Consider the following 12,002-nt stretch of genomic DNA (forward strand, 5'->3'; position numbering starts at 1 on the left):
TTACCTTCTATTGTTTTGTTATTTCATCCACCTGGGTATAATTTGGTATTTTTGAACAAGTGAAAAGCCAGAATAGGTGAAATACACACTGTTTCACAGGTCATGTGTCATTTTTGACCTCAAATTTTAGTAACTTCACCTCGAGCAATATTATTGAAATCTGGCATACTAATGGGGAAAGGTCCTTAGTTTTGTTAAGTGCAAGGATTTTTACAATTTTGATCTTTTAACCCCACAATGTGGATCCAAACCAAAATTTTGAATTTCCTCACGGGATTTCGATGCTTAAAAATCGAGATAGAAAAAAGTCTGAATTTCATCGGCCAAGATGTCAATTCTTAGGTTTTCGGACACGATAAAACCGAAAATAGCACTTTAATATACGAAAATTCAGCCGTTGACCCATTAAGGTCACATTCAATATCATGGAGGTGGCAAAGAGAATGGCATACCAACAAAGGTGAAGGGTGCCCAAGTAATTGGTATTGTCCAAATACCCGCTTTTCCACCAATTGACATCTCAAAGGCTAAAATGGAGGTCAAATGTCATAGCGCTAACCATCGGGCTATCATGACAACCAACGTGTAGAACTATAGGTTTTAAATGGTGTATATAGCTTGCGACACGATTTGATGAAAATTCTTCATTTATTAAACATGACATTACACAATTTTCCACTTTTATTAGCGTTATATGCTGTACAGGGGAACGGATCGTGTAAATTTGGTGAAGGATATGTGGTTCTTTGTCTTGATTTTGACCATTTTAGCTCGACATGGTGAAATTCTTAATTTGCCATATTAGATATTACAAAACTTTTTCCACTTATTTTATCAGCTTATCCGTTGTACAATTGAACGGAACGCGTTTTGCACTGATAAATTTGTTGAAAAGAATTGTACTATTTGTTTTATTTCGACCACTTTCAATATTTATTGTTTGGCCAATTCTTTGAGTCTAAATTACGACACAAAAAGTAAACTAAGAATTCAATCTTTTATTTCCCAGAAAAAGGACGCGGTAAGCATGTTACATAAAACGCATTACTTTTTCACATCATCAGAAGAATGAATGAAGTTTGATGAAACAAAGAAATAATTGGTATTACGAAGAGCTGCTGCTTCGTTACCGACTCCCTCAATAACTTGCACTTGCAGTCACATTTCAGCTACGAATTCATTCTTTTCTAACGACAAAAATGCCGTATTGAGTAAGTGGCCTCGAAAATGGGCCAAGGCATATGTTCGTTTTGAATGTGAAATTGTGACGCGGTTTCCATCCAAGGTTTACAAACGAAATTACCAAATGGGAAACTATTTATGATAATTATTTTTTTTCTTCCTTATCTTGACCTCGTTTAATTCATGTTAAAATAGTTCTTGTAGTGTAGGTCAGCAAGGTAGGTGTAGATGTGTATATCAAGGCTATATAAAACAATATCGATTTTGTGAAAAAGTTCTCTCGGCTTCGTGCTCAGCATTCAAAAAATGAAGGAATATCTCCATCATAATTTCGTAGCTGTACCAATTATTTTAGTCCTGATTTCTAGGAATAAATCTTATTTTTCCTTATCACCGCGGAAGGTAATAGCAATTGTATGGACACGTGATCCATCACCGGAATTATGATGAGTAACGAACGTATCCTATCCTATGTATGTTTCTTTCGTGAATACGCTAAGTGATAAAGTGCAGGTCTTTACTCCAACTCCGTCATTGTTTTTTTTTTCAAATAATGCCTCACATTAACGTCCTCCATAATGTTCCAAATATCCTCCCAAAAATCTTCCTTCTCAGTAATTGTTTCCCTTGATTTGTCTTTCCTTTCTTTCGTTCTTGATTCTCCTACATCACTTATTTTCCTCGTCACTTCTTGGAAGCAGAATTTTGATCGTATATCCTCCATCTTGCTCAAATGGACTTTATATGTCTCTTGCTATCAATCATCGTGAACTCCCTTTTTTTCACACTTTCCTTGTTCTATCTCCTCCGTTTCCAATTTTCTTCCTGAAACATAACATTAATATTATAATTTTTACATTCCATTATATTATGAGTATTTCAGATACTCTTCCCTATAACAAGGAAAGGAATTTTGCTACAATTTTAACAAGGAAAGGAATTTTGCTACAATTTTGATTAATTTCTTAGACGCAGTTTCCTCTCTCGTTGATAAGAGCAGTGAGTAGTCATTTCCTCCATCCTGGATATATAAATAAATATCTATTACATTCTTATTCTTAAACTGCTTGTCTTCAGCGTCTTTTAGTAGGATTTTTGTATCTTTTACTGAAATGAAATAGTGCTTTCATTGTAATAGTGCTCTGAATTTCCTCAAGTGGAGGTGTTGCGCCCTTAATTTTGAACTCTTTGTGTTTTTTCTTTCATTTTTATGTCGTATATCATTTAAATTCGCTATGGATATGACTCATAACCTTTGTTCTTACAAGCACTAAAATAAAGGACGGAAAAATGTTTTCTGAGTAAGAAATCTGATTAATTTCTAAACCTTACACAACTTTCTTGATCACAAGAGGAATGATATTTATTGTCCTCTAATGTAGGTTTAAATTTCTAATAAATAACTATTCATTTTTCTAGTTCCACAGTAATACTATATTTGTGACAATTTTTTCGACCACACTGGCTCATCATCGAGGTATTGTCTTGGTATGCATAATTTGGTAATCTATTATAATGTTATGTAATCCTATACTAATAAAAGCTGATAAATTGTCAGAGAAATGATGACCAAGAATAAGCGATGAAATAGAAATGAATGGCGATGCCAGAATTCTTGAACTTCTAGAGATTGAGAATCCTTGATATCCTGGTGTCGAAACCATGGTCGGAAATAATGTATCTATGCGTGATGCACTACGTTTTCATTTCCCTTTTCGTGGTTCCACGAAGTAATGACGCCAGGGTTTAGCAATTTTCAAGTGTCCACATTGAATTATTAGTTCTTTTACTGTACTTTAACTGCGTCTTCAACTACGATTTAATTTTTTTGTTGAAAAAAATCGTGAAGTTCTGCAAACAGTTCACAGAATTCTCTATACGGTAGGGATGGTGCTTCCAACTTTGGCTGACAACTTCAACCAATCAATTATTCCTTTGAAATCTCCTCCACGTCACTCGGCACAGTATGTGTCTATCCGTATTTTCAAATCACACATAGTTACCGGTATCCAGCTCGAATTTTTTTTTCTTCCGAGACTATATTTGCCGCGAAGTAACTCACTGGGTTCTCTGTGAAGAAATCGGTAACAGCGCGGGGTACGGATCCCATGGAAATTTCATCATGCACTTTTGCGACCCTTTTGTCTCGGAAATCTTGGTCCTTTGCTTCAGGCTTCACCTTTTCACCTATTTTTTCCCGGAGTTTGTCTTTCTGCGACTCTTCTGACGTTCATTTCTTCTCCCGAGAACTTCTCCGTATTTCCTGAGCTCCTCGGTCCTTTGTTCTATGGTTCGTTTAACTTCTCTTTCGGTCTCAAGGGTCGTCCCGCCCCCTTAAAATTTCGAGAATTCTGGCATAACTTTTGTGTCTGATTTCACCAGGCGGATTATCTACCATTTCTATCTTATCCTTTGCTTTTAGCCATTGCTACCTTGACAATTATTTAAACTTATATTATAATAAACAATAAAAAGTTTTTTACTTTTTCACACGATTTATTCAAGACGACCGGTTTCGTCGCAAAGGCAACATCATCAGGTACAGAAATCGTTATTTTTACAGTTATTTTGTTGATGTTTATCTGGTTGCTATTACGCGTTAGTAGGGGAGGGTTGCGTTGGGGTTGGAGCGTTACTCAGCTTCAGGGGAATTTCCAAGAGGGGGGAATAGTTGGCAAAAATATTCTCATTTGCTAAAATTCCATTCTTGATGTGCTTCCTAATCTCCAACTCCTCCAAGCAGTCTATCCTTCTTCCCTTTTACCAGATAAACATCAACAAAATAACTGTAAAAATAATGAGTTCTGTACGTGATGATGTCGCCTCTGCGACGAAACCGGTCGTCTTGAGTAAATCGTGTGAACTTTTCCCATAACTTTATATTGTTTACAATGAATTTTCACAAAGTAAAGCCGGAAACAATCGAGTTTATATTATAATGACTTTACATGATATTATAGTAGATAATACTTCGGTAATGACCTAATACAATGGAAAAATTGTCAAGAATAAAGTATTTATCATGGGTTTACACGCTATTTTAATAGATAATACTTCAATGATGACCTAAAATAGTGGAAAAATGGTCAGAAATAAAGTAATAGAGTGAATTAGCAAAATGAATTTTCCTTTACGAGACATTGAAACCTGGATAGGAGGTAAATGATGCACAAAGAAAAAAAATCATTGGCTTCGACTGGAATTCGAACTCGTATCTCCCGGTTCGAATCCCGGTCAAGGCGAATTATTTTTTCTCTGTGGTTTTTCGCACACTGCGGGTGACACCGTAAAGTTATCACCGTGGCTAGTCCCATTATTATTAAATTAGAGGTAAATACTGATCACTGCTGATATCAACAATAAAGGTCGCTAGGGTATAAAAATTATTCAGATTTCACTCTTAGCACACCTTCGTTCTCTTTTTGGGTCTTTTGTGGAGTGCAGGTGATAATTTACATGCATATTGAATTAAATTAGAAAAAACTGAAAGAAATTCGACAAATACGACCTGCGTTGGAGAAAAGTCAGAATATTTTCTCTTATATTATGGTGGTTTTGCAAAATGCAATAATGGATATTGCAACTCAAGATTACCAAATTATAGTTGAAATATGTACATTGTACTTGATTGGAAGATATATCAAATATTACTACTCATTTCCATTCATTAAGTTCTATTTTTTCTCTTCAAATAAAATAAATTTTCACATTGGAGTATAGCCTTTGGTACATTTCATGTTTATTATTTGAACATTCTGAAAATTTTAATCTAGAACTTTGATTCTAGAGTACAATTTTGTTAAAATCAGTAGTACCTTATGTATATTAAATGATACATAACTCTAGAATTTCGACGGAGTTGAAATCAAATGAAAGACTTTCAGTCACGTAAATGGGTTTACTGTTAAAATTGTTGCTAAGCCGACGGGTAGTTCAAGCTCAGAGCTTGCAACTGAGCATTACACATGGACCGTATTGCCATGTACACGTGCATTGCTTATGGCATCTCTTTTTTATTCACTTGAAAGACATGCAATAACAGAAACTAGTGAGACAGCTGCCGGAACTACGGTTTTTATTGAGTTTTCGAAAGCGTTGTCAGGCGTTGAGTTTTATTCGAAACGTTGCACGTAAGAGCAAATATTACATCAGGTGCTGCAGTTACACGTCGCTTGCCTCTCAATTCTTCGCACCGTTAAATTCTACGCATCCCGATCGTATATACATATAGTACGGCCTATCATTTATGTTTTCCACGATACCATCTCGACGGTTTCCTCGTCTTATAGCTTTTATTTTCCGCTGCTGTTTTGCACGAAACATTACACCATTGGATAGCTATAGCTTACTTCTGCATCTCACATTTAATGCCTTGAGAACCAAATTAATAGGCTCTTTGTCCTTCATAAATTTTCATGTAAGTTCTGAAAATATTGCCTAATATAAGTTATAATCATCATGATTATATGATTATAATGGCACATAGACATGATAATAGGTAAAAATATTATATATATTTTGTATAATTTGAAAGTAAGTCAAAAAAGTGCGATATTTGCCTCGAAGACAATCGATGCAAATGACACCACCTCCTATCATACAAAGTGAAAATTTATAACCATTACAATTTAAGTACCATAACGGACCGTTTTTTCCTAAATAATTGCCTAGCTATTAATTTCCCATTAGACTGAGAGAAAATAACGCGTCAAATAACTGTAATTGCTAATCAACTCTCATTGCTAATTGCTAAAAATTTAGAGGCTAGGTGCAGGGAAAAAAAATACCGAAATATGTATCCATAGGCGAAGGAAGTTTTAAAAAAACTTGGAAATATTGCTAAAAGTAATAAACTATTAATATGAAAATCAAAAAATTACAATACTTTATATTTGCTCCATAGTTAGTTTGAAGATCTTTAATAAACTTAAATATTGAATGAAACTAAAGGAAATCAACATTTGCTGCCCGGATCAGGTGAGCGTTTCCCACATTTCACTTGGGAAGTGAAAATTTCGAAAACAATAATTATTATTTCGTGTTTATTTCAAAAGCGTATTTATTATAGCTAGGTCCCCTCTTAAAATAAATTCTTTCACCGATGATTACAAGCATTTTTATAAACCCGCTACCACCGAGACCGAAAAACTATTAGAATAGGTATCAATAGTGATGAATTACTTCTACAGTCTTTCACAGCTAGTTCACCTTTATTTTTCCTCTCTTATATTATCTAATGATTTTTTTAAATGACGACTTCTCATGCATTTTCCTATATCTGTTAAGCCGTACATGTCTGCTGCGTACATTGGTAATGGAACGGAAAAAGATATTTGGTAAGAGATTGCTGAATCTCCTCTGCAAACGTTTCGCTATGGAGTCCATTTCTTCGGAAGAGAAGAAGAATCCAAAAGACCCTTTTGCTTCGTTGCATTCGGAAGGAAGTGAAAGGGAAGGAGAGTCGCACTCACTCTTTCCTCAAATGAAATTGTGGTGTGTTATGTTTTACAGCAGGGTGGGTTCGAAGAGGAAAAGAATGCGAGGACTTGGTGACCAACCGCGATATGTATGGCAGATATTTTAAGTCGTGTTCTTAATAACTTTACTCGGCGTAATTTGGCTTAGTATCACCTAGATCACCAATCACATCTCAGAATAATTAAGTTGAGCTAAAAATGGCCTATAGTGGATTGTTTTGAATTCATGAAAGAAAATTAATATACGCCTATATCCAACAAAGTCAAGACAGTTCATTGTCATCATCATTGGTCAACAGTCTTAAAATTTAAATGATAACTTCAGGCTTGACTATGTGAAACCTCTCCATGTTGGAAATAAATGAATAAAACTGTCTAAGGTTCACTTGTGTATTTAAATAGGCGCAATAACCTTACAAAGCTTTATTCTTATGAAAAAAACTCTTCTCAGGATACCGTGCGGGTTAGATTAGGATTAGGTTAGATATGAGAGCCGTGATTATATCAGTAGCCGTGAGAATGGGTAGCGAGTCGGTACCCGAAACGTCGGCGCTCTCATATAATCTAACCCGCGCGATATCCCGAGAAGAGTTTTTACATGTTGTTCGCCGGGAAAGTGTTAAATCTTTATTCTTATATTTCCAATCTTAATATTGGTGTAACGCAGCTATCTACTCAATTCTCCTATCAGCTAATATTTTCACACCTACTTATTTCGTCTCTTTCAAAATCTTCTTTACCTGTCCCGTATACATACTATTTTATTCGGGTTCACACTTTTCCAATCTTGCCATCTACTTGTCCCTCGACGATTTTCTTCATCAGGCCATCATGTCTCAAAATTTGTCCTATACAGTTGCTCTGTCTTCTTATCAATGTTTTCATGAGGCTTCTTTACCTTCATCCTCTTCTCAGGATTTCCTCCTTACTTACTCGGTCAATCCATTTGACCCTCATCATTCTTATGTAGCACCACATTTCGAAGGCCTCCGTCCTCAATACAGTAATTTATTAAAGAGTCCCAGAGATTCACCCAAAAATTGAAACATCCGAAGAAAAGAAAATCTAAGTGCCAAATGAAGTTTATAAAATAGTAAATACCTATTCGTAAAACCGTTTTTTATACGGAGAGGAGAAAGTATCGAGGGCTGTGCTAAGATTGTTTGGGTTGTGCTAACTATCCTCCGGCGGGGTAACACCTTATCATCTCCTCGTAATTGATTGCCAAATCAATCAAAATACTGGTAGTGAGAAATTTTCTTCTCCAGCTATGGTTGGTATTTAAACTTTCTTCCCTTCGAACATTGTCAATCACATCTTAGTCTGTGTATTAATCGTTACATCGATTTAAGATAACTTTTGAGAGTTTAAATGATCGTCGATATACAATTATAATAAAAGCACATAGACATGATAATGTATAAAAATATAATGTATCTTCAAGTACAGTTGTTATGTAAGCTAAGGAAAAACAATTTATTCTTTGAAGGTAAATCAAGGTAAAATGACACCAACGCCTACCATACAAAATAATCATTTCGAACCATTACAATAATCATAACGGTCCATTTTTGCCAAATTAATTTCCAAACTACTGCTTCCCATATTGCTCTCTTCCTTGCCATTGACTACTTCTATGAGAAATTTTTGATTTTCCAATCAATAACCATCCCATGGTGAGTCAGGCAATTTTTAGTTGCTGTTAACCAGTAGGCATTTTCCCAATTTTTAACTCCAAAATTACTCCAGTTTGATTAGGGTTAAGTAAATGCCTCACAACATTTTTTCCTATTATATAATCCTTAATTCTCTATTGTAGTGTTTTCCCTCAACCTTGGTTGCAGAAAGTTGGGTTTCCTATTTCTTTGGTCTTTATACGTCAAAATTTAATCCTTTAAATATTGTGATAAATGAATGTGAGCTAATGCTTGAGTTGTGGTTGAAACTCAAAACAACTTCATTATTTATTTTAAACGTTTGTGATGTTGGCCGTACCCATTCCAATATTTTTCCGCTTTTCAGAGTCCGGCATTTAAAAATAAATGCCCAGTGCTGGAAATGCATTTTTAATTTAGGAAAGACTGCGGAAACCATTTTATGCGCATAAAATGTTCAGATAAAAATTGCGTACATAAAAAAAACAATGCATTATAAATCAATCTGAAAGAATTAAGTACAGATAAAAGCAATGAATGTGCTCTAAGTCCACTTGGACAATCCAAATCAGTCAACCATTCTACCGCACATTTTTCACTCTCCGAACTCTCTCCTGCTATTTGCGACTCGGCGATTTTTATTGCTGTGTTTTGATTGGAAATGATGCCGCAGACCTCAACTGATTAGCAGCAATGAATCAAGTGGAGACTACTTCAGTGGTTCATCACCACTTTAAGCAAACACTGATTGAGGCACACACCATTCAATTCTAATATTATTGCTAGTACACTAATCGGAAGGGAAATAGTTATTCGTGTACACTTTCAGCAAATCAACAATATTAAATGAAAATAGTTTAGTATTTTAAAAATTGATCAAAAGACATCTCACTTATAGTAGTGAATTTTATCTTGGGTTGTCATGTAAGGATGCTAGAGATGTTTTAATTTAGGAAAAATATTTGATTTTTTTATAAAAAGTTATATTTCTTCAGTTATTCCTAAAATAATATGTTTTTGTAACATGTTCTTGCACTTTTTTAATCTTGATTACTTACTGATAGATATATTTCGAGTATATTTGACTGAATTAAAACATAAATGCATAAGCTTAAAGTAAAAAACCTTATATTTTTTGTGATTATAATAATCTGGAAAAGATTTATCCAGACAGCCTCTGCCGACATAAATATATTAATCAAACCTACGGAATGGATCCCGAGCTTAGTAATAATTATACATAACTGAATCCTTTTATAGCAAACAAGAGCGCCTTAATATACCGATGATCTATCTGTAAGCCTCCTATCTAAGGAAAACCTAGTGGGCTATTCTCCTGACTTAATCCATTTAAGAATGAAAAATAAGAGACACTATATAAAATGAATAGCAAAAATCAAACTGACTATATTCCGTTAAATAAAATGTCTCCTAAAAATTAAATGCTGATCATTCCTCTTTTTAAAATCCTCAGCCTCAGAAACAAACCCCAAAACATTGGAAAAACATTGCTGAATTTTTGTGAATATTTTACAACATGCAAAAGGCGTTATTTTATAACGGTCCCTTTTGTGTTGCATTTATGAAATATTTGCTGTAATTAATGCATAAAAATACTTTTTTTAATCAAATTTAGGTACCTGGTAGCCAATTGGTTAGCACTAAATGACTGATCTGAGGTTCTTGGGTTCAAATCTCAGGTGTGACCCCTCGGTTACTCCCAAACAAATTCCTTATAGTGTGAGGAGACCCAGGGAAACTAACTGAATGTGTGAGAATGCACGCGACTGTGGCTTAGTCCGGAGTTCTAACCTCCAGGGTCTAAACTATCCTTCTAGTGAAATCATTCAGTGGGTGAGCGATTGCTCATTCAAATATGGAATATAATTTCATTCATCATCCAAGTTCCCAGCAAATGATAAGCGCTTCAAATGATTTTATTTTAATCAGTGATATTTATTTTCTCTCAGGTATCTTGGATTCGTCGGAGGGACTACCACTTACTGACGGTTGGCCTCACCACGTACTCCAGCGACGAAAGGTTTTCTGCCGTCCACGCGCAGCACTCTGAGGTAAGCATATATCAGGAAATGAACCCCACAGTATTCATGAATAATAATTGATCTAAAACTTTAAATTTTATCAATAATCAGATTTATTTATTTTTATAAAAGCTTCAAAACACTGTTACCATAACTTTGGCTCGATCGAAGACTTTCAACACAGGTTTAAGTAGGAAAACTTACGACTGGATGGCGATACTTGATGGAACTTGGTGACAGGAAACATAATTAAAGATACAATATTGTATGTTCCTCAGAAGTTCACTTAACCACCGACCCAGGTTTCGACATTACACCATGTCACCTTTGAATATTACATAGTGTAATGCCGAAACCGAGGACGGTGATTAAGTAAACTTCGGTGGAACATACAATATTGTATCTTTAATTATGTTTCCTTTAAGGAGGAAATTTAGGGAAAGTATTGTATGGGCCATGGAGAATATCAACCAGTGGAGAAACTGTGAAGAATTGATTCCCCCTGTTCTCCAGGAAACCTTGTATTTTACATATTTTTACCCCTTTTTGAAAAATTCCACAACTTTGTTAAATTTTATACTTATCAATAGTAATGACTCGTGAACGGCGTATACAGTCACATTTTTTGCGACGGGAGAATTTCCCCTGAACTTGGAATGAACCGTGAAACATTGACTTTCTGGACGACTGCGCGGACCATCTCGGGATATTCTTCTACGCCGCCCAGGTCATATTAAAATTATGAATAGATGAATAAGGTCTCGTGGCCCTGGAAAAGCAAACATCCGTGCTTCGATTCCTGTTTAAGAGGAATATTTTCGTGTGGCAATTTATGTTAATTTTGCCGTAGTTAAACCTCCAAAAATATACACTTACATAATATTCTGATCCAAATTCCATTTCTGTCATTGGCTGGTAATTTAGTGGCACGGCCATAAGTGTGGACATTTTTCCTCCAGTTGTTGATGGGCGGATACCCAAGCAGCATCAGATTTGGTTTCATTTTGGTTTAAAACATGTAATTTTTTTGTCACCAATATCACGTTTACGGCCTTATCCCTCTCTTTTTATAGAAGTGATATCGTTTAAATATATTTTTCGATATTTTTTTAGACATTAAATTTTGTCTTCTCTTGATTTATATAGCCACTCCAAATAACGAGTGCAGGTTGGAAGTTCAGGTGATCAAAAAAAAACATTTTTGCCGACGTATCGAATATCAAAATAAATTTATCTTCGGGGCTGCATTGACAAAATCATGTGAGGGTAAAATACTTATACCTCATGCCTTATTTAACAAAATCGATTCAATTATAAGAGGGATACTAATCTTAATTTTTTATGTGGGTGCATCACATCAGAAGTCACCTCATATTTTGATGTATTCTGCGGCACGGAATTTAATAATAGTTCTCTAGGAGCCACCAAAAGGTAAGCATACATGAGAACTTAGTCTACGTATACAACATCAAAACGGTATTCAATTGTTTATATGACAACAGAGCAGTTGGATGTCGGCATATAAAATTATAAACACCAATATAAAACCTTGAATAACAATAAATCGTGAATATACAGAAATGTATACATGAACTAATATACACCATTATGCGACAATGATATGATCTTTATGTGTAGCCATGAAG

The 12,002-nt window shown here is 35.0% G+C and overlaps 1 protein-coding gene across 2 annotated transcripts in view; it reads left to right on the plus strand.

The window, feature by feature from the left end:
• The window catches only part of LOC124165419, a 261,201-nt gene that overhangs the window by 222,024 nt on the left and 27,175 nt on the right, over positions 1 to 12,002 (plus strand). For both annotated transcript variants that reach the window (XM_046542825.1, XM_046542826.1), the window contains exon 4: positions 10,285 to 10,386. In XM_046542825.1, coding sequence (XP_046398781.1) covers positions 10,285 to 10,386 — 102 coding nt within the window. The remainder of the gene's footprint in view (positions 1 to 10,284; positions 10,387 to 12,002) is intronic.

The sequence above is a fragment of the Ischnura elegans genome, chromosome 9 (genome assembly GCF_921293095.1).
Source record: "Ischnura elegans chromosome 9, ioIscEleg1.1, whole genome shotgun sequence".
Lineage (NCBI taxonomy): Eukaryota > Metazoa > Arthropoda > Insecta > Odonata > Coenagrionidae > Ischnura > Ischnura elegans.